This window comes from Canis aureus, chromosome X, assembly GCF_053574225.1.
Source record: "Canis aureus isolate CA01 chromosome X, VMU_Caureus_v.1.0, whole genome shotgun sequence".
NCBI classification, from domain to species: domain Eukaryota; kingdom Metazoa; phylum Chordata; class Mammalia; order Carnivora; family Canidae; genus Canis; species Canis aureus.
This window is the reverse complement of record NC_135649.1, coordinates 67,563,402-67,587,271: the sequence shown is the minus strand read 5'-3', so window position 1 is coordinate 67,587,271 and position 23,870 is coordinate 67,563,402. Positions and strand designations below refer to the sequence as shown.

Sequence of the window (23,870 nt, the reverse complement as noted above, 5' to 3'; positions counted from 1 at the left end):
TCCTTTCTCTTATTAATGTAATGTACCAAGTGATTGTTTTGTGACTCTTAAACTATTCTTGCATTCTGGGAATAAATCCCACTTGATCATTCTCTAAGATTTTTAATGTTTTGTTGGGTTTGGTTTACTAATATTTTGTTGAGGATTTTTTGCATGTATATTTATGAGAGTTATTGGCTTATTTCTCTTTTTTGTGGTGTCTTCACCTGATTTTGGTTTCAAGGTGATACTAACCTCACAGAATGAATTTGGAAGTTTTCCTTCCTCTTCTATTTTTTTTTGGAATAGTTTGAGGTGAACATGTACTAACTCTTCAAATGTTTGGTAGAATTTGCTTGTGAAGCCCCCTGGTCCTGGACTTTAGTTTTTTGGGAGTTTTTTGTGACTACTGATTCAATTTTATTCTTGGCTGTTGGTCTGTTCAAAGTTTCTATTCATGCTTCAGTTTTGGTAGGTTATGTGCTTCTATGAATTTATCCATTTCTTTTAAGTTGTCCAATTTGTTGGCATATAGTTTTTCATAATATTCTCTTATACTCCTTTGCATTTCGGTGATGTCAGTTGTTATTTTTCCTGTTTTGTTTCTGATTTTGTTCATTTGGGTCCTATCCCTTTTTTTTGATGAATCTGGCTAGAAGTTTATTAATTTTGTTAATCTTTCCAAAGAACCAGCTCCTGGTTTCATTGATCTGTGCAATTGTTGGTCTTTTTTTTTTTTTTTTTTAGTTTCTATATCATTTATTTCTGCTCTCATCTTTATTATTTCCTTCCTTTTGCTGGGTCTGTATTTTGTTTATTCTTTCTTTTCTAATCCTTTAAATGTAAAGATAGTGGGATCCCTGGGTGGCGCAGCGGTTAAGCGCCTGCCTTTGGCCCAGGGCGCGATCCTGGAGACCCGGGATTGAATCCCACGTCGGGCTTCCGGTGCATGGAGCCTGCTTCTCCCTCTGCCTGTGTCTCTGACTCTCTCTCTCTCTCTCTGTGTGACTATCATAAATAGATAAATAAATAAAAAAAATTAAATGTAAAGATTGTTTATTTGAATTTTTTTTTCTTCTTGAGGTGGGCTTATATTGCTATAAACTCTCCTCTTGGAACCACTTTTGCTGCATCTCAAATATTTTGGACCATTGTGTTTTCATTTTCATTTGTTTCTATGTACTTTTAAAATTTCTTCTTTTATTTCTTAGTTGATTCATTCATTGTTTAGTAGTTTTCTTTAAAAAAATCCACGTATTTGTAGTCTTTCCTGATTTTTTCTTGTGACTTCTAGTTTCATAGCATTGTGTTCAGAAAAGTTGCATGGTATGATTTCAATCTTTTTGAATTTGTTGAGACTTGTTTTGTAGCCTAATATGTGATTTATTATGGGGAGTGTTTCATGTACACTTGAAAAGAATGTGTATTCTGCTACTTTAGAATGAAATGTTCTAAAAATATCTGTTAAATCCATATGGTCCAGTGTGTCATTCAAAGCCACTATTTCCTTGTTTCTTTTCTGTATGGATGATCTGCGCATCAATGTAAGTGGAGTGGCAAAGTCTGCTACTATTACTGTATTATTACTGATTATTTCCTTTATATTTGTTATTAACAGTTTTATGTATTTGGGTGCTCCCATGTTCAGTGCATAAATATTTACAACTGTTATATACTCCTATCGGATTGTCTTCTTTATTAATATATGTGTCCTTCTTTGTCTCTTGCTATAGTCTGTTTTTTTTTAAAGATTTTATGTATTTATTAATGAGAGACACACAGAGAGAGGCAGAGGGGGAAGTAGTCTCCCTGTGGGGAGCCTGATGTGGGACTTGATCCCAGGACCTCAGGATGATGACCTGAGCCAAAGGCAGATGCTTAACCACTGAGCCACCCAGGCATCCCACAGTCTTTGTTTTATATTCTATTTTGTTTAAGTATTGCTACCGGCTTTCTTTGACATCCTTTTGCACGAAAATGTTTCTCTATCCTCTCACATTCAGTCTGCAGGTGTCTTAGGTCTGAAAGGAATCTCTTGTAGGCAAGATATAGATGTGTTTGTTTGTTTGTTTGTTTGTTTTATTCCCTGTGTTACCCCATGTCTTCTGAGTGGAGCATTTAACCCATTTACATTCATAGTAATTATTCTTAGATATGTATTTATTGCCATTTTGTTACTTGTTTGGTGGTTGTTTTGTAGTTTTTCTCTGATCCTTTCTTCTGCTCTCTTTCATGGTTGTTGCCCTTCTTTAGTAATATACTTGGATTCCTTTCTCTTTATTCTTTGATAATCTATTACTGGTTTTGGATTTGTGGTTACTGTTAAATTTGCATATAGCATCTGCATAGAGCAGTTTATATTAAGTTGGTCATTAAGTTTGAACTCATTCTTTATTCCTCCCCACCCCCCACGTTTTAGATATACCACCTGGTGTTTTATTTTACATCTTTTTACTTTATTAATCCTTGACTGATTTTTACAGAAACATTTATTTTTACTGCTTTTGTGCTTATTAGTTTTCTCACTTATGGTCTTTCCTCTCCACTCAAAGAGTTCCATTTAAGATTTCTTGTAGGGCTGGTTTAGTGGTTATGAATTCCTTTAGTTTTTGTTGTATAGGAAATCTTTATCTGTCCTTCTATTCTGAATGATAGCTTTGCTATAAAATCATTTTTCCCTTTCAGCATTTTGAATATATCATGTCATTCTCTTCTGGCCTGCAACATTTCTTTTTTTTTTAATTTTTTTTAAATTTTTATTTATTTATGATAGTCACAGAGAGAGAGAGAGAGAGGCAGAGACACAGGCAGAGGGAGAAGCAGGCTCCATGCACCGGGAGCCCGACGTGGGATTCGATCCCGGGTCTCCAGGATCGCGCCCTGGGCCAAAGGCAGGCGCCAAACCGCTGCGCCACCCAGGGATCCCTCTTTTTTTTTTTTTTTAAAGATCTATTTATTTGAGAGAGAGAAAGAGAGAGAGAGAGAGAGAGAGAGAGAGAGAGAGAGAAACATGAGCAGAATGAGCAGAGGGAGAAAGCAGATTCCCCACTGAGCCAGGACCCCAACACAGGGATTGATCCTGGGACTCCAGGATCATGACCTGAGCCAAAGGCAGAAGCTTAATAGACTAAGCCAACCAGGTGCCCCTGGCCTGCAAAGTTTCTGATGAAAAATCTGCTGATAGCCTTATAGGGCTTCCCTTGTATGTAATTGTCTTATTCTATCTTGCTGCTTTTAAAATTCTTTCTTTATCACTACTTTTTGGCCTTTTTCATTTTTTAAATTTAAATTCAATTAGGGATGCCTGCTGCTCCCTCTGCCTATGTCTCTGCCTCTCTCTATATGTCTCTCATGAATGAATAAAATCTTAAAAAAAATTTAAATTCAACTAGCCAACATATAGTACATCATTAATTTCAGATATAGTGTTCAATAATTTATCATTTGCAAATAACACTGTGATGTGATGAGCACTGGGTGCCATTTTAATTTATGTGTCTTGGTGTGGACCTCCTAGGGTTTTTTTTTTTTTTTTTTTTTTTTTTTTTTGTGGGGAGCTCTGTGCCTCCTGGATGTGGATGTTTCCTTCTCCAGATTAGGCAAGTTTTCAGCTATTATTTCTTTAAATAAAATTTCTACTTCCTTTTCTATCTCTTCTTCTGGAATCCCTATAATTTGAATGTTATTATGCTTGGTAGCCATCACTGACTTCCTGGGGTATTCTCAGTTTGTATAAATTTCTTTCCTCTCCTTTGCTCAGCTTGGTTACTTTACATGTATCTTCTAGGTTAATCTTCTAGGTTATATATAACCTATCTTCAGGTTAATCTCTATCTATCTTCTAGGTTAATTCCTTCCTCTACTTCCTCTAGCCTGCTATTTATTCCATCAAGTATATTTCTTATTGTTTTTATTGTGTTCTTGATCTCTGTTTTTTTTTTATCTCTGTGTTAAAGGTGTCACTGATATCCTCCACTCTTCTCAAGTCCAGTGAGTATCTTTATGATTATTAATTTAAATTCTCTCTGTCATATTACTTATATTCATTTCACTTAGGTTTCTTGCTGTGGTTTTCACTTAGGTTTCACTTAGGCTTTCACTTAGGTTTCTCCTATTCTTTCATTTGGGACATATTTCTCTGTCTCCTCATTTTGTCTAACTCTGTGTCTGTTTCTCTGTGTTAGGAAAGTCAGCTATCTCTGTTGCTCTTAATGGTAATAACCTTGAAGAAAAGGTCTTGTAGTGTCCTGCAGTGCAGTGTCTTTTGTTCCCAGGGCCTGGCGCTTCTTGAGTGTCTCCTATGTGTGTTGCTAGGGCTCTGCTCTTGAAACTTGGCCTCTTTTTCCTTCAGTCTGGTTTTCTCAAGAGGCTTTGTTTGCCTATTTTGGGCAGGCAGTGTTTTGTTCCCACTAGGGATGAGGTGTGTTTTAACAAGGTGTATGGTGGTCTGCTTGTGTAATGAGACTTGCCATGACTGACGCTTTAACTGAGGACCCACAAAATGTGTGAGTCAAAAGATGTGGCATTGGCAGGGTTTGTGCTGGTCTTCTGGGTCAAGGAGTCCACAGAGTGGGGACCAAGGCCAGCATGACTGGGAAGGGTGGATTCACTGACACACTGGGGAGGGGGTCTGATGCAAGCAAGTTAGGTAACAAGTGTCAGGGCTGTGCTGGTTTCCACAGGTAGCCATTGTTTATTCAGGGTTGGGGCAGTGAAATGGCACCTGCCAGCTTCTGTGTTGCTGGAGGAATCTCCCCATGGTCCTTGTATCTCCAGGCTACACTCGAGATAAGAAAATCACTCTCCATTCCATCTGCCCCTGGTGTTTTTCAAACTGTTGGTTCTATGCTGTATCAGCACAGGCTGTAGTGCTCTCTCTTTAAGGGCGGGGACTCAGCTTCCTAATGCTTTTGGGGCTTTTCCAGAGACAACCCTGTTAATTTTTAAAATTCTAGGCTTTAAGTTCCACTGGTTTTAGGAACTCAGGAAATTCAACCCCCCTCACTTTCACACGTAAATGTTATGAGGATTCGTCTTCCCTGTTTGTGTGCTCCCTATTGTGAAAATCTGTTTCTTGCCCTTTTCTACACCATTGGCTCTTTGCTCACCAGAGGTGGTCATGGCCTGTCTTCACCTAAACCATATCTTCACCTTTCATACTTCTGTGATGTGGCCTCTTCCCTACCTTTAGTCATTTTCTGGGTTATTTATGCTGCTCTGAGTGTTATCTAGTGGCATCCATGCACGAGGTGAGCTTAGGGTTCTCCTACTCCATCATCTTCTGAGCCAACCTAAATCTAACAAATTGCTACAGGATTTTCACTTGTTCTATTTATTCCTTTCTGCTCCTCACTTTCTTTTGGATTAGTCACAAATTTTATTACATCATTTCATCTCCATCAGCTTTTTAAACATTCTTTCATTATTCCTTTGATGGTTACTCCAGAACAGCTATTCTCAACTAGACTCCACCAGTGTACTATGTTCTAATTTTTTAGACATTGATTGTAGAAATTAACTTGCTTTCTTTGTATTTAAAATGGAACTAATATGTGCAACCCTTGGGGGAACTGAAAAAACCTAAAGTCTAATTTTGTCATGGAACTCTGCTTGAGAAAAGTTGCCCCAGAGATTAAAACATACATCCTTGACTGATTAGAGTGTATCTTAAATCTGTACTTTTACTACTCCCTGAATAATGCAAGAAACTTATAACACTAACTCCATTCACATTCTGCCTGCCCCCCCCCTTTTTTTTTGCCACTTTGGTCATGTATTTCACTTCTACTTTTATTTTGTCCACAAAGCATTGTTATTAGTGTTGCTTTAAACAGTCAATAGTATTTTATATTTACACTTTCTTTTTCTCTTTATTCCCTCCTGCATTTCCTATGCTTCTGTCTGGGATCATTTTTTTTTCTAAGGAACTCACTTTAGTATTTCTTTTACTATGAGTCTGCTAGTGATACATTCTCAATTGTTACTTATCTGAACATGACTTTATATAGTTTTTCTTTTTAAAAAGACTTTTTATTTATTAGAGAGAGAGAGAGAGAGAGAGAGAGAGGTGAGCAGGGAGGAGGAGCAGAGGGAGAAGGAGACTCCCTGCTGCACAGGGAGCTGAAAAAGGACAAGGGGCTTGATCCCAGGACCCTGAGATGATGACCTGAGCCAAGGGAAGCCACTTAACTGACTGAGCCACCCAGATGTCCCACATCATTTTTATTTCTGATGGATGTTTTCCCAGATATAAAATTCTGGCCTGGCAGTTATTTTCTCCCAGTAATTTATCATTCATTGTCCTGTGGAGTTCATTGGTTTATTGAAAAGTATGCTATAAGTTTGAACATTCTTCCTTTGAAAGCAAGGTTTCTTTTCTTAACTCTGATTATTTTAAAGATTTTTCTCTTTGTCTTGGTTTCCAGAAGTTTCATTATTAGATGCTTAGGCTGTTTTCCTTTTTATTTATCTTGCTGACAGATTTTTTTAGCCTTTTTGAATGTATGAATTAATATCTTTGGTCAGTTTTGAAAAACTTTTAGTCATTATTTTTTCAAATACAATTTCTGTTCCATTCTTTCCTCTTGTTCTTGGACTCTAGACCTTCCACTATATCTGTCTTATAATGCTCTTTCAATTTTCCATTCTTTTCTCTTTCTTTTGTGCTTTAATCTGAATATTTTCTACTAACTTATTTTTCAGTTCACCAATCCTCCCTTCTGCTGTTTCTCATGTGGTATTAATCCCATCTGTTGCATTCCCAATTCAGTTATTGTAATCTTTAGTATTGGAATTCTATTTGATTCTTTTATACTTTTCATTTGTCTAGTGAAATCCATCTCCAAATCTATTCTTAAACATACTACATAGTTTATAGAAACTGTTTTATAACTCCAATTGTGAATTATCTGTTTTTTAACTTAAACTTTTAAATTTATTTTTATTGTACCAACATATATACAACATAAAACGTATTATTTTAGATACACAGTTCATTGGCATTAGGTTTATTCACACTGTTCTGCAACCATCACCATTACCCATCTCCAGAACTTTATCCCAAACAGAAACTTCATACCTATTAAACAATAACTCCCTGTTACCTTCCCCTTCTGGCAACCAACATTTAATCCCTTAATGGCAACCACCATTCTATATTCTGTGTCAAGTTTGAATATTCTAAGCACTTCATATAGGTGGAATCATACAATATTTATCCTTTTGTATCTGAATTTTTTCACTGAGCATGTCTTTAAGGTTGATCCCTGTTTTAGCATGTGTCAGAATTTCCATCCTTTTAAAGCTGAATAGTACTCTATATAAACATACATTATAAATTACATTTATAAATTAACATGTTATATTATATATACAATTATAATAATATATTATATATATATATATAATTTTGTTTATTCAATCAACAGCCAATGGCCATTTGGGTTATATCCACCTCTTGTATACTGTGACTAATGTTACTTTGAATACTGGTGAACAAACCTATGTTTCATTTCCTGTTTTCTCTTCCTTTGGGTATATATGCAGAAGTGGAATTGCTGGATCAATTCTATTGTTAATTTTATAAGGAACTGCCATACTGTTTTCCATAATAGCTGCACCATTTTGTATTTCCACCAACAGAGCATAATGATTGAAATTTCTCCACATCTTCACCAACATTGTTATTTTCTGGATGGATGGATGGATGGATGGATGGATGGATGGATTCATTCATTAATTCATTTTACAATAGCCATACTAATGGGTGTGAAGTGATACATCATTGTGGTTTTGATTTACATTTTCCTAATGATTAGTGTTGTTGAACTTGTTTTCATATGCTGATTGACAATTTGTATGTCTTCTTTGGGGCAGTGTCTATTCAAGTCTTTTTCCCTTTTTAATTGGGTTTGGGCTTTTTAATTTAAAAAAATTTCCCCCAGGGACGCCTGGGTGGCTCAGTGGTTGAGCGTTTGCCTTCCGTTGGGGTCGTGATCCTGGGGCCCTGAGATTGGTTCTGCATCGGGCTCCCTGCAGAGAGCCTGCTTCTCCCTCTGCCTGTCTCTGCCCCCCCTCTCTGTGTCTCCCATGGATGAATAAATAAAATCTTAACAAAATTAAAAAATAAATTTTCCTCAGCATTATTGAGATATAACTGGCATATAACATTGTGTAAGTTTAAGATGTGCAGTGTAATGTTCTGATACATTTATATATTGTGAAATGTTTACCAAATAAGGTTAGTTAACATATCCTTCACTTCACATAATTGCCATTTTGTTATTGTTTTGGTGAGAACCTTAAGCTTACTCTCATAGTAACTTTCAAGTATGCAATATGGTATTGTTAACTATAGTCACCATAATGTACATTAGTTGTCCAAACTTATTTATCTTATAATTGAAAGTTAGTACTTTTTGAGCAACATTTCCTGATTTCCTCCACTCTTCAGCCCCCGGTACTCACCATTCTATTCTGTTTCTAGGAGTTTGTTTCTCCTTTGTTAGGAGTTTATTTACCCATTTATCTATCGATGGACATTTAGATTGCTGCCATGTCTTGGCTATTGTGACTAATGAATGCTACAAGCAACATGGGAGTGCAGATATCTCTTTCAGATAATGGTTTCATTTCCTTTGGATATATACCTAGATGTGGGGTTTTTGAATCATACGGTAATTCTATTATTGATTTTTTGAGGAAAAAAATTTTTTTTGAGGAACTTCCTACAGTTTTCCATAATGGCTATATCAATTTACATTCCCACCAATTGTGTGCAAGGGTTCCCTTTTCTCCACATCCTTGACAGAATTTGTTATCTCTATTTCTCTCCTTTTTGATAACAGCCATTCTAATGGGTGTGGGGTAATATCTCATTGTAGTTTTGATTTGTATTTCACTGTTAAATACTGATAATAATGATGTACCTTTTTCTTTTCATTTACCTGTTGGCCATTTGGATGTCTTTGGAAAAATGTCTATTCAAGTCCTCTGTCCATTATTAAATTGGATTGTTTGCTTTTTTGCTACTGAGTTGTATGAGTTCCTTACGTATTTTGGGATTTTTTCCCTTATATATTTTGGATATTAACCCCTTATCAGATATATGGTTTGGAACTATTTTCTCCCATTCCTTAGGCTGCCTTTTCATGTTTTGATTGTTTATTTTTCTATGCAGAAGCTTTTTAGTTGATGTAGTCCCTCTTGTTGATTTTTTAACTTGTGATTTTGGTATCATATCCAAGAAATCCTTGCCAACACTGATGTTGAGATGTTTTTATGTTCTTTATGTTCTCTTCTAGGAGTTGTTCAGATTCAGGTCTAACATTTAAGCCCTTAACCCATTATGAGTTCATTTTTGTCAGGGTGTAAGATGGTGGCCCAATTTCAATATTTTTCATGTAACCACATCTAATTTTACCAGTGCCATTTTTCAGAGACTATCCTTTCCTCATTGAGTATTCTTGGCTCTACTGTCACATATTAGTTGACCATATATGCATGGGTTTATTCCTAGGTTTTGATTCTGTTCCATTTGTGTATGTGTTTATTTTTATGCAATACCATGAATTAGATTAGATTACTACAGCATTGTAATATAGTTTAAAATCAGGAAGTGTGATGCCCCCAGCTTTGTTCTTTCTCAGGATTGCTTTGCCTATAAAGGGTTTTTCATGGTTCCATATGAATTTTAGGATTGAATTTTCTATTTCTGTGAAAAACACTTGAAATTTTGTTGGGATTGCATTGAATCTATACATGGTTTTGTGATGGTTTTTTGGTTGTTACTGAATTGTAGGAGTTCTCAGTATAGTCTGGATATTTCCTTATCAGATATAAGATTTGCAGATGTTTTCTGTCAATCTGTATGTTGCCTTTTCACTCTCTTCATGGTGTACTCTGATGCAAATAAATTTTTTACATTTAATGAAGTCCAATTTATCTAACTTTTGTTTGCTGTCTGTGCTTTTGGTGTTATATCCAAGAAATAATTGCAAAATCCAATGTTATGAGGCTCTCCTCCTTGTATTCTCTTCTAAGAGTTGTATAATTTTAGGTTTTGGTCTTTGCTCCTTTTTTTTTAATAAAATAATTTTTTATTGGTGTTCAATTTAACAACATACAGAATAACACCCAGTGCTCATCCCGTCAAGTGTCCCCCTCAGTGCACGTCACCCACTCACCCCCACCCTCCTCCCCTTCCACCACCCCTAGTTCATTTCCCAGAGTTAGGAGTCTTTATGTTCTGTCTCCCTTTCTGATATTTCCCACACATTTCTTCTTCCTTCCCTTATATTCCCTTTCACTATCATTTATATTCCCCAAATGAATGAGAACATACACTGTTTGTCCTTCTCCGATTGACTTACTTCACTCAGCATAATACCCTCCAGTTCCATCCACGTTGAAGCAAATGGTGGGTATTTGTCATTTCTAATGGCTGAGTAATATTCCATTGTATACATAAACCACATCTTCTTTATCCATTCATCTTTCGATGGACACCGAGGCTCCTTCCACAGTTTGGCTATTGTGGACATTGCTGCTATAAACATCGGGGTGCAGGTGTCCCGGCGTTTCATTGCATCTGAATCTTTGGGGTAAATCCCCAACAGTGCAATGGCTGGGTCATAGGGCAGGTCTATTTTTAACTCTTTGAGGAACCTCCACACAGTTTTCCAGAGTGGCTGCACCAGTTCACATTCCCACCAACAGTTCAAGAGGGTTCCCTTTTCTCTGCATCCTCTCCAGCATTTGTGGTTTCCTGCCTTGTTAATTTTCCCCATTCTCACTGGTGTGAGGTGGTATCTCATTGTGGTTTTGATTTGTATTTCCCTGATGGCAAGTGATGCAGAGCATTTTCTCATGTGCATGTTGGCCATGTCTATGTCTTCCTCTGTGAGATTTCTCTTCATGTCTTTTGCCCATTTCATGATTGGATTGTTTGTTTCTTTGGTGTTGAGTTTAAGAAGTTCTTTATAGATCTTGGAAACTAGCCCTTTATCTGATACGTCATTTGCAAATATCTTCTCCCATTCTGTAGGTTGTCTTTTAGTTTTGTTGCCTGTATCCTTTGCTGTGCAAAAGCTTCTTATCTTGATGAAGTCCCAATAGTTCATTTTTGCTTTTGTTTCTTTTGCCTTCGTGGATGTATCTTGCAAGAAGTTACTGTGGCTGAGTTCAAAAAGGGTGTTGCCTGTGTTCTCCTCTAGGATTTTGATGGAATCTTGTCTCACATTTAGATCTTTCATCCATTTTGAGTTTATCTTTGTGTATGGTGAAAGAGAGTGATCTAGTTTTATTCTTCTGCATGTGGATGTCCAATTTTCCCAGCACCATTTATTGAAGAGACTGTCTTTTTTCCAGTGGATAGTCTTTCCTCCTTTGTCGAATATTAGTTGACCTTACAGTTGAGGGTCCACTTCTGAGTTCTCTATTCTGTTCCATTGATCTATGTGTCTGTTTTTGTGCCAGTACCACACTGTCTTGATGACCACAGCTTTGTAGTACAACCTGAAATCTGGCATTGTGATGCCCCCAGATATGGTTTTCTTTTTTAAAATTCCCCTGGCTATTCGGGGTCTTTTCTGATTCCACACAAATCTTAAAATAATTTGTTCTAACTCTCTGAAGAAAGTCCATGGTATTTTGATAGGGATTGCATTAAACATGTAAATTGCCCTGGGTAACATTGACATTTTCACAATATTAATTCTTCCAATCCATGAGCATGGAATATTTTTCCATCTCTTTGTGTCTTCCTTAATTTCTTTCAGAAGTGTTCTGTAGTTTTTAGGGTATAGATCCTTTACCTCTTTGGTTAGGTTTATTCCTAGGTATCTTATGCTTTTGGGTGCAATTGTCAATGGGATTGACTCCTTAATTTCTCTTTCTTCAGTGTCATTGTTAGTGTATAGGAATGCCATTGATTTCTGGGCATTGATTTTGTATCCTGCCACGCTACCAAATTGCTGTATGAGTTCTAGCAATCTTGGGGTGGAGGCTTTTGGGTGTTCTATGTAGAGTATCATGTCATCGATGAAGAGGGAGAGTTTGACTTCTTCTTTGCCAATATGAATGCCTTTAATGTCTTTTTGTTGTCTGATTGCTGAGGCTAGGACTTCCAATACTATGTTGAATAGCAGTGGTGAGAGTGCACATCCCTGTCTTGTTCCTGATCTTAGGGGAAAGGCTCCCAGTGCTTCCCCATTGAGAATGATATTTGCTGTGGGCTTTTCGTAGATGGCTTTTAAGATGTCGAGGAAAGTTCCCTCTATCCCTACACTCTGAAGAGTTTTGATCAGGAATGGATGCTGTATTTTGTCAAATGCTTTCTCTGCATCTAATGAGAGGATCATATGGTTCTTGGTTTTTCTCTTGCTGATATGATGAATCACATTGATTGTTTTACGAATGTTGAACCAGCCTGTGTCCCGGGGATAAATCCTACTTGGTCGTGGTGAATAATTTTTAAATGTACTATTGGATTCTATTGGCTAGTATCTTGTTGACAATTTTTGCATCCATGTTCATCAGGGATATTGGTCTATAATTCTCCTCTTGGTGGGGTCTTTATCTGGTTTTGGAATTAAGGTGATGCTGGCCTCATAGAATGAATTTGGAAGTACTCCATCTCTTTCTATCTTTCCAAACAGCTTTAGTAGAATAGGTATGGTTTCTTCTTTAAACGTTTGATAGAATTCCCCTGGGAAGCCATCTGGCCCTGGACTCTTGTGTCTTGGGAGGTTTTTGATGACTGCTTCAATTTCCTCCCTGGTTATTGGCCTGTTCAGGTTTTCTATTTCTTCCTGTTCCAGTTTTGGTAGTTTGTGGCTTTCCAGAAATGCGTCCATTTCTTCTAGATTGCCTAATTTATTGGCGTATAGCTGTTCAGAATATGTTTTTAAAATCATTTGTATTTCCTTTGTGTTGGTAGTGATCTCTCCTTTCTCATTCATGATTTTATTGAGTCTTTTCTCCCTTCTTTTTAATAAGGTTGGCTAATGGTTTATCTACCTTATTAATTCTTTCAAAGAACCAACTCCTGGTTCTGTTGATCTGTTTCACAGTTCTTCTGCTCTCGATTTCGTTGAGTTCTGCTCGAATCTTTCTTAACTCTCTTCTTCTGCTGGGCGTAGAGTCCATCTGCTGTTTTTTCTCTAGCTCCTTTATGTGTAAGGTTAGCTTTTGTATTTGAGTTCTTTCCAGTTTTTGAATGGATGCTTGTATTGCGATGTATTTCCCCCTTAGGACTGCTTTTGCTGCATCCCAAAGATTTTGAACGGTTGTATCTTCATTCTCATTAGTTTCCATGAATCTTTTTAATACTTCCTTAACTTCCTGGTTGACCCTTTCATCTTTTATTTCCTGGTTGACCCTTTCATGTTTTCTTTGCTCCATTTTGAATTAATCTTTGTATATGGTATAAAGTTAGGGTTCAACTTCATTCTTTTGCACATGGATATTCAGTTTTCCTAACACAGTATCTTGAGCACTGACCTTTCACCATTGAATAGATTTGGTACCTCTGTCAAAAATCATTTGACTATATCTGTAAGGATTTATTTCTGGGATTTCTATTCCATTTAATTTTTTTCCTATGGATCTGTCTTTATGCCAGTAGTACACTCTTGATTACTGTCACTTTGTAGTAAGTTATAAAATCAGTAAATATATGTTTTCAATCTTTGTTTTTCTTTCAAGATTGTTTTGGGGTCCCTTGAGATTCCATATGAATGAAATTTTTTATTTTTGCTAAAAATATCAGTGGGTTTTAGATAGGGATTGCATTGAGTCCATCAATCATTTTGGATAGTACTGACATCTTCTAATCCGTGAGCATGGCTGCCTTTCCATTTATTTCTGTCTTCTTTAATTTCTTTCATAAACATTTTATCCTTTTCAGTGTACAAGTCTTTCACTTCCTTGGTTACATTTATTCCAAACTGTTTTATTCTTTCTGATAATTGTAAATGAAATTGTTCTTTTAATTTTCCTTTTGGACTGTTTATTGTTAATGTATAAAAATGCAATTGATTTTTGCGTGTTGCTTTTGTATCCTGCAATTTTGCTGAATATGTTCTAACTTTTTTTAGTAGAATCTTTAGGGTTTTCTTTACGTAAGCCCATGTAAGACCATGTAATTTGCAAACATTTTTTACTTATTCCTTTCTGACTTGGATGCCTTTTATTTCTTTTTCTTGCCTACTTGTTCTGGCTAGAACTTCCAATACTATGTTAATTAGAAGTCTGTATATCTGTTTTGGTTGTATTTTTTCTTTTGGCCTTCATTTATTTGGTTTCCTAGCATATCTTATTATATGTTTTCAATGTTGAACACATTGCACAAAGCATTGGAGGGGCTCTGGATGATATTATTTTCTTCCAAAGGTGATTTAGTTTATTTTAGCAGGCAGATACACAGCAGATCATCTTAGTCATATCAGTGATTGAGAAGATTGTGTTTTAGGCTTTGTGTTTCAGAGAAACTGGTCTATTTGTGACTTGCCTTTACTTTTAGCATGTAGCTCACCCTTCAGGGACTCTGCTGGAAGCCTGGAGTGTTTATTATAGTTTCTTCCACAAAGAAAGGTTCTGAAATAAAATTTTTGTTTTCCTAACAGTGAGATTTTGTACTTGGTTTTTTGGCCTCTCATCCCATGCAAGCACAGCTTAAGAATCAGCAAATGCCTCAAAGGAAACTGCACAGAGAATAAAGAATGGTGCTTACTTTTCTGAGGTTCTCTTTTCTTCAGGATTTTGGCTTCTCAAGTCTGGCTGTCTTAATTATTTTCTAATGCTCTCATTTACCTTTATTTTTAAAATATAGCCATTGTAGTTGTTCTTAGTATGAAGATTAATCTGATACAAACCATTTCACAGCTAGAAGCTGAAAGTCTACCTTATTCTTTTTAACTGTGACAACCTATCACAATTCAGCCATTCTTGTTCATACATATTAGTTTGCTTCTCTCATTTTGCTATTACAAATTATGTTGTAATGAACAGCTTTGTACATATATCCTTGTGCACTTGTATGAGTATTATATAGGATAGATTCTCCTAAGTAAAGTTGTTAGTCAAAGATACGTGCATTAAAATTTTTTATAGGTAATGCCAAATTGCCTCTGATTTACACTACCAGAAGTGCTGAGATTGTTCATTTCTCCACATATTCACCAGCGCTGGATATTATCAATCTTAACTTTTGTAAAACTAATGGGAAAAACTTTTATCTCATTGTTTGTTTTGTCTTACATTTCCCCAATTATTAAAGAGGCTGAAGCTTGACAACTTAAAAAAGTGTAGTGCTAAGAAAGGAGGAACTGTGACCAACAGCACCAAAAAGTAACATACACACACATACATGTGTTAGTGAGTCTATGTATGTACAGTAAATGATTAAGGTGACATTTCAACAGTTTTTATATGAAGTATTCAATCAATAGTGCTGGAAAGACCGGCTAAGTATTTTGCAAGCAAGTTATGATTCTTACGTCATAAGGTAAACTAAAATTAAAATTCTAGACTAAGAGTTAAATGTAAAATTGTTAAAATAAAATAAAATAAATAAATAAAAAAATAAATGTAAAATTGTAACTATAAAAAACTAAGAAAATACAGTGAAAATATATTTGACCTAGGGATGAATCTATCTTTCTAAGCATAACAGCAAAGAAAACAAAAAGAAGACAATTTTACTATGTAAAAATGTAAAACCTTTATATATCAAAATAAAATACAAAATTAAAAGGCAAATAATAAAATATCAAAGTATTGCAATGACTTGTGGAAGACAAAGTGTTAGCATCCCTAATATATAAAAAATCTTGTCTAAAGCAATAAGAAATTTACAATTTTCCAGTAGAAAAATGGTAAAAGAATATACATAATTTACAAAATAAATAGGAAAAAAAGTCTACTTAATTTACAAAAACAATTTATCATCCATACATCTAAAATATTGAAATCATGCTAACAGATATTAAAATAGTGTTGTAAGAGGTTAAGAAAATATAATAGGGTTCATCATACATTATTATGTTGCAAAGTACAAATAGCAAAGATTGTTCTTTCTGACACCATTTTTCTAAAAACAACTGTGTATTTATTTAATAAAAAAGTGATTGGAAGCAAACACTCCAAAACAAAAACAGTGGTTTCCCATGAATGTTATATTTGTAGGTGACTTTTCTCTACTTTCCAGGTCCCTGCATTTGACATATATATATCAATTTGTAACCATAACTTACTATTTATGAAAACTGAGGAGAATGAGCATAGCACATCTATTCAAATGAAACTAGGAGACAAATTTACAATTCCTGAAGAAATGAAAGATATAGATGATAAAGTGGATGTATTTGATGTTCAAAAATTTGCACAAAGGCAAGAAAATAATTATCTGAAAGAAAGTTACAGAACAGAAAATATATACATTACAAACTTCATTGATAAAAGCTTACCATAAGGTATACTTAAAGGATTGATAAATATATATGGAAATGTGCAGATCCTGCCAGATATGCAAGCCATAGGAAACACAATTTCAAAAAAATAAAGCAGATATGAAGAAATGTATACCTTCACCAAGAATTAAAGAAAGGCAATTAAAATAGCATGTGTAGCAAAACTATTAATCTAACAAAAACAAGTGATAAAAATTCAATGTTGGTAAAGTAGTAAAAATAAAAAGGTATATTTTATATTTACTGATGTCACTAAAAATTGGTTGGTCTTTCTAAAGAATAATAGGGCAACATAAAACAAGAACTACAAAGCTGTCCATCTTCTTTTATCCAGAATCCCTTTTCTGAGAATATACTCCAAAGAAACAGGAGTATATATTTGAAAGCCTATACAAAGGCATTCATAGAATGATAAGGGCTTTGGAAACAATTCAAGTATTTAATAACTAGGGAACAATTAGTTTAATTTGATGGAATAATAATACATAGGTCCTTCAAAACGTAAAAATACACAAAAAGAATAAGTGAAAAAACACAATATGCACACACTGTAACTATAAATGTATCTAAGTGCAGTAACATTAGAAAAATTAGAATTATATAGATTTAAGTTGAATATTTGTGAAGTTATGTTCCTAAAGTTGATTAATCTCATACTTAAAAAAAAGGATAGATTTATTTATTTATTTATTTATTTATTTATTTATTTATTTGAGAGAGGGAGTGAGTGAGCATGGGTGAGCAGGGGGGAGGAGCAAAGAGAGAGGGAGATGGAGAGAAGCTGATTCCCCAGTGACCACATAGCCTGATGGGGCTCCATCCCACAACCATGAGATTATGACCTGAGTTGAAACAAGAGCTGGACACTTAACTGACTGAGCCACCTACATGCCCCAATCAATCTCATCCTTTAAAAAAATTTAATAAAGATATGGAACTGAAATATTTGAGGCGAGGCAGACATTCCCATTTAGTTAACATATATACATGAACATGCCTGGTGAAGAAATCTCTCTCTCTCTCCCTTTTCTTTTTTTGGTGGTATTACAGTTTTCACTTGATGTATGCTTAAGGCAATTTTGTAATTGTGAAATTGTTGCTATGATAATATTTTGAAGACTTACTCATTTGATAAGTTATCAAATCATTCCTTTTGTGACTTCCAGACAAATCTATCTTCTTTCTCCTGTGCTTTGTATATAACACCATTACTATAGCATTTATAAGATTGTATTATAATTAGCTGGTTACATGTCTATGTCACCCACAGAATCTAGCGCAGTGCCTGATGCATAATAAGTGAGCAACAGATTCTTATGAAAGAATAAATGAATGAAGCAAATGAAGGAACATATTTGGAAAGTAAAGGCAGGTTGTTACTGGAGTCCCTGTAATGGTTAATTACTCATTAAATTCAAGACCATCTGTCTTCATTTCCTTTGACTGGGAAATTATAACTTCTCAGTGCCTCAAAGTGCACACTTTGAAAAAGTGACCAGTAAGGTGTTTGCTTCAATTTGTTGGAAAGACGTGATGTGATGCAGGTAGATTCCAAGAATGACGGCCCAGAGCTTGGAAGCTACCTATATCCTAGTAAGATTACACTAAATTTAGAATAATAAGTGTGAAAAAGCAAAGGGTAAAATAAACTTATCATCTTCTGAGTGAGAATCAAAGAGAATCAGGTCAAAGGCACCAATAGCACTTGCATGAACTCCAAACCATAAAGACTTCTAAGAGGGGCAAAGAAGGTCAACTATACTGTTCCTGGAATAAGATTTGGACTAGATAGAGAAATATCTTCCTTATGTCAACAGATTTAGTGGACTGGTATTTGGAAAGTAGGAGCACATTATAGTCTGAGGCTAGTGGGAATGGCCAAGAAAATAAAAAACAGGAAGCAAAGTCTGGGAAGGACTAAGATACCCATTCCACTTTGTAAAGAATCAACCCAAATTAATCTCAGAAGTTTCAGGGTCTTGGAATTTATCTTGGATAGAGTTGAGTAAGGGAAGGGAACTAGGGGTTCAGTGTTTTGTAATAGTCAAATTAAGCTGTGGCTAGATTTCAGAAATTAGGGTCTGAGATCTATATTCAATTAATTTGTTAATTTCTAAGTATGTATATTTTAGTTTCCCATTTTTTTAAGGTAAAGTTTTAGAAAATTTCAACTTTGCACTTGAATTAAAAAGAAAAGGAATTTTGTACATTATAGCTAGGATGGAAGAAGGGGGAAATCTGCGTATTCCTAAAGTCAGATATAATATTAACGAGGAGTTAAGGCCCTATTGGCATAAAACATGAGTGCTTAGGAGAGACAGATAAAGTCATCTCTGACTGTTGGTCATCTCCTCCTTAGTTGATTCCAACTCAATTAAGACCTACATAACTGCTGTAGAAGCTGAGTATCTAAAATAGGTGTTAGTAAAAAGGAAAGGAGACTGGTTTTGAGCTGGACAAGACTTGGCTTGGCTGTAATTACTCACTGACCATTCTTGGTGAAGAAGAAAAGTATATACACACATACATATATATAAAGAAAGTACACACACATACACACATATATACACATACACACAAAGTAGGCTTTGGATTTATAAGTGACAATCTATTATCTAGGATATAATCTATAAATTTGTCCTTTTCTGGCTTGATTTAAGATTGTATTAATTTCTAGCTGGTGCTATAACAAATTACCACAAACTCAGTGGCTTAAAATAGCACACATTTAAACTCTTATAGCTCTGAAAGTCATCAGAGGTCCAAAATACTTTAATATCTTTTATGGGTATTAAAAGGTAAAAAAAAAATCAAAATGTCAGCAGGGCTGGTTCCTTCTGGAGGCCCCAGGAGAGAATCTGTTCCTTGCCTCTTCCAATTTCTAGAGGATAAGGCTAGTAGTTTTATCACTTCTATCTCTTGCTTCTGACCTCATATCTCCTAATTCTATAGGCAGATCTCCCTTTGGCTCCCTCTTATAAATAGGGCACTTCTGATTACATTTAGGGTCCACCTGGATAATCTGGACTAACCCTCCCATCTCAATCTCTTTAATTTAATCACCTGTAAATTCCCTTTTTGCTCTATGGTAACATTCATAGGTTCCAGGGATTAGACCCTGGATACCTTTGGGGAGCATTTTTCATCCTTCCACAGTCCCTCCTATGGCCCCTAGAGATTCACATGCCTCCCACTTACAAAGTGCATTCACCTCATCCCAACATTTCGCAAACTCTCAATACATTACAGCATCAACTGAAGTCCAAAATCTCTTCTGAATATCATTATTTATAAAGCCCCAAATCTCATCAGCTAAATCAAGTATGGGTGAGGATATGGGTATGAGACAAAATTCCTCTCCATCTGTGGACCTTTGAAACTAGAAAACAAGTTATGTTCTCTAAAAATACAGGCATAGAATATAAATTATAGACATTCTCATTCCAAAAGGGAGAAAATGGAAGGAAGGAGTCAGCAGCCCCAGACAGTTTTAAAATCCAACTGGGATTACTCAATTAGGTTTCAAGGCATAGTAGTAATTCTCTGTGGTTTGAGGCTCTGCCGTCTGGGCCCAAGGCACCTCCCTTGAAGTCGTTCTTCCTTTTTCTTGAAGAGTAGCACTTGTTTATAGCTTAGTAGCTTTATCAGCCTGCTTCCTGGCTATACAATTTTGAGAGTCCAATATCCTTCTTTAATCTTGTCCCCTTTCTGTCCCTTTCAGTACAGTTTGTCAGTGTTTCTGCATATATAACATTCTCAAAAACTTTGTGGGTATTATATATATGTCATGGGGGTTCATGCCATTAGACAAGAGGGTCCTCTCCAAGATCTTTCCTGGGATAATCACATCTCTATTCCTAGATTCTGCTAATATGGTTGAGGGAATCCATAAGTCACAGCCTTATCTCTTCAAAGAGCCCACTGTATGAATGAATACACTGATCTTTTGGTTTTTCTAGTCAACCTTAGCAAAAGGTTGTCCAGCCATAACCTTGAATTCTTTTCCAGAGCATTTCTTTTCTGACAGCAAATTTCCAAATTTTATCATTTTTGCCAATCTGAGAATTTCATCAAGTCCTGACTCCTTTTTGCTTAACTGTTTTTCCCTCAATTATCTCTTTCCTCTTTCCTTTTACTATAAGCAGCAAGAAAAAAAAACAGGCCATGATTTCAACACTTTGCCTGAAAATCTCCTTAGTTAAATATCCAGGTTCATAATTTATAGTTATGTTTTCCACATAACACAGGACACAATTCAGCTAGCAATCTTTTTGTCACTATACAGCAAAGATCTTTTTCTTCAAGTTTGCAATTACATGTTCCTCATTTCTTTCTGAGCCTTCACTGGCAATGCCTTTAGCATCCTTATTTCTACCAACAGCTTGTTTAAGGCAATATAGGCTTTTTCTATCGTGTGACTCAAAATTCTTCCAGCCTCTATGCATTACCTGATTCCAAAGCCACTTCCACATTTTTTAGATATTTGTTACAGCACCACCACATGTCCCAATATCAAAATCTGTATTACTTTCCTGCTCCTGCTATTAAGAAATTACCACAAACTAGGTGGCTTAAGACAACACATACTTATTCTTTTACATTTCTAGAGGTCAGAAGCTCAAAATGAGGCTTTCAGGACTAAAAACAAAATCAAGGCATCAACAGGGTTGTTTTCTTCTGGAAATCTCCAGGAGAGAATCTGTTCCTTACCAATTCTAACTTCTAGGGGCTGTGGGCATTCCTTGGAAATCTTTGGCTCATAGCTGCATCACTCCAATCTCTTGTTTCTGTTGTCACACATCTTACCTTCTATAGTCTGAATCCCCTCTGCCTTTCTTTTAAAAGGATACTTGTGATTACATTTAAAGTCCACTTGGAAAATCCAGGATAATTCTCCACCTCTCAAGCTCCTTCAATTAATCATACCTGCAAAGTCTCTTTTGCTATATAAGTTAATATTCACAGGTTCCAGGAATTAGGACCTAGATACCTTTGGGGGCCGTTATTCAGTCTTCCACAAGGGTACTTTGGGGATTTGAGATCCTTTTTTTTTAAGTTAACAGTGTAGCAATTTGTTTAATATAAAATTTGTAATAAATTGTGTAAACTTGTAATTTGTAGTAATCTGCTTAGTCTATCATTAAGTTTAATATGTTAAAAATTGAGTATTAATTAAAATAAGTATTAGATGAAGTGGAATTTTCTAATATTGTCAACCAATTCACTACATGACAAGGTGTAAAAGACCTTGAAAATGTTCATTGGTTATTACTTTACATAAAATTAGCATGTATTCAAAATGGAAATATAGTCTCAAGAAAGGGGAGATCATGTTAGTTAAGCATGCACTTGGAATGAAGAAACAATAGTTTGCTAACAGTCATGGCCTATATGCCAGAGCTCATAAACGCATCTAAAATTACCAAACCTGCTCAGGATATATTGGGTTAGGAACTTAGGTTCTAGAGACTCTAAATTCCTTCTCAGATCCAGTTTAACAAAGCAGTACAAAATAAAAAGGAAAAAAAACAGCCTGTATGGAATAATGCTTTGATGATTATAATGACTGATTATTAAGGCCGATCTCCTTACCTAGGCTGGAATAAATGTGGCTGAGAATACAGGCTGGTTGTACTCTGATAGGGTATACCTCAGCAATGGTCTCCACATCGATTCCCTTGTCTTTCAAAATGGCCTTGATTTCTTCTGTCTCGGCTAGAATGGAAACTATGGGAAGGAAAAAAGATGAGGTCAAAAGAAACTTTTATTTCAATAGAAACCTAAAGATCTCTCAAGCCATATAATTTCTTTTGAAGGGAAGAGAAAGAAAATGAGAGGAAATTAACAGTTATTGAGGAACTTTGATGAAACAAATATCACACTAGGTATATAATATTATTACCTAAATGGAAAAGGAAAAAGGGCTTCATGACTACAAATTAGATTTTGCTTTTTTGGCTAAGTACATATGTGCTCCTAGAGAATGCCACACTCTATATCTGAGATTCAATGTTTAAATAGGGGAAAAATCCAACATGAGGTGTGTTACAGCTTTGGTAAAAGTTGATTCTCCAAGGCTCTTTCATATCCTTAAGTCCAGATAGGATTTTGAGGGTAGTAAAGAACACCCAAATAATAAGAATTACCCTGTAGTCAGAGAATGGTAGAAGACAAGGTAAATTGAAAATAAAAAATTGAGATGCCATAGTTGAAACTGTGTGTAGTCGTTTTGGGCTTGGCAGGTGGGTAGGGATACCACTTCTCCAGACTCTGAGCCTGCCAAGCCTGGACAGCTCCCTTTTATTCCTGTTATATTCGTGTCTCTAACATGCTTATAATACTTACAAGGGAGGAGGCCAAGTCAGCTCCCTGACTTTTGTGTTTACTTTCCCTCTAGGGGACAGATACCTGGCTGGGGCTAATAACCTGAGTGGGGCCTCAGTTGGCTTGACACTAAGCACTGAAGGCAAACATGTGCCCTGATCCTGTCTCCAATGCTGGTAGGTGTGTTGAATTGGGTTTATGTGGAAATGAAGGTACCATTTGGTTCATTCAAGTTTACCAATATTTTCTGTGTTGAGTGTTTAGGACAAAAACCTCGCTAAAAGAGTGCTACTTTCTTTTTCTTTGCAATTATCTTCTTTCTCTCTCTCTCTCTCTCTCTGTGTGTGTGTGTGTGTGTGATGTGTGTCTATCTTGGGAACCTTATAGTATTGTGTTGCTGTAGTCTGCATCAGAATATGCAGGATTTGATGATCACAGGGCCCTCTGGACATAACACAATCTTGATTAATTATACTGGAAACATGAAAATGACAAATATTCTCCAGGAAAAATGTACAAAGGAAGAATGGTAGTGGGCTAAGGAAAGTCCAGGAAAACACATGTGGTCATCCATCCATTCATTAACAAACATTTACTAAGCACTTAAATGGATGAAGTACTATGCTAGGCACTAGGGATAAAGAGATGGGTAAGTTAGTCTTTCTCTTGAAGAGCTTACAGTGTAATGGAAGTGACACACACAAGCTGATTGTAAAATAAGCTGCTACGTAACTAGAGATATGCACAAAACATTGTAAGCTCCAAAGAGCAACATCTATCAAGTCTGAGATAGGTAGAGAGCAGTTTCAGAAAAGGCTTTCTGAAAGAATTGATGTCTAAGCTGAATTTGAAAGAATAAATGTTAGCCAGGAGAAAGAAGTGAATAGGAATGGGGAAATCCATTTTAGGTTCAAGGTACACAATGATCATAAAACACGAAAATGAAAAAAGAATGTGTGTGGTGGGGAGATGAGGAACTACATACATTTCAATATTGCTGTAGCATAAAATAGTTTGCACAGTGGTAAAAAAAAAAAGAGTGGAAAGGCAGACAGAGGCTAGATCTTTATGGAGGGCATATATGTCACTTTAAGTATT

At 35.7% G+C, this 23,870-nt stretch overlaps 1 protein-coding gene across 10 annotated transcripts in view; it reads right to left on the bottom strand.

Moving 5' to 3' along the window:
- The window catches only part of PHKA1 (phosphorylase kinase regulatory subunit alpha 1), a 179,971-nt gene that overhangs the window by 82,243 nt on the left and 73,858 nt on the right, over positions 1–23,870 (bottom strand). For all 10 annotated transcript variants that reach the window (XR_013374805.1, XR_013374806.1, XR_013374803.1 and 7 more), the window contains one exon: positions 22,041–22,175. Coding sequence is in view for 7 of the 10 variants with exons in the window: in XM_077888633.1 (XP_077744759.1) it covers positions 22,041–22,175 (135 nt within the window). In the remaining 3 variants the exon portion in view is untranslated. The remainder of the gene's footprint in view (positions 1–22,040; positions 22,176–23,870) is intronic.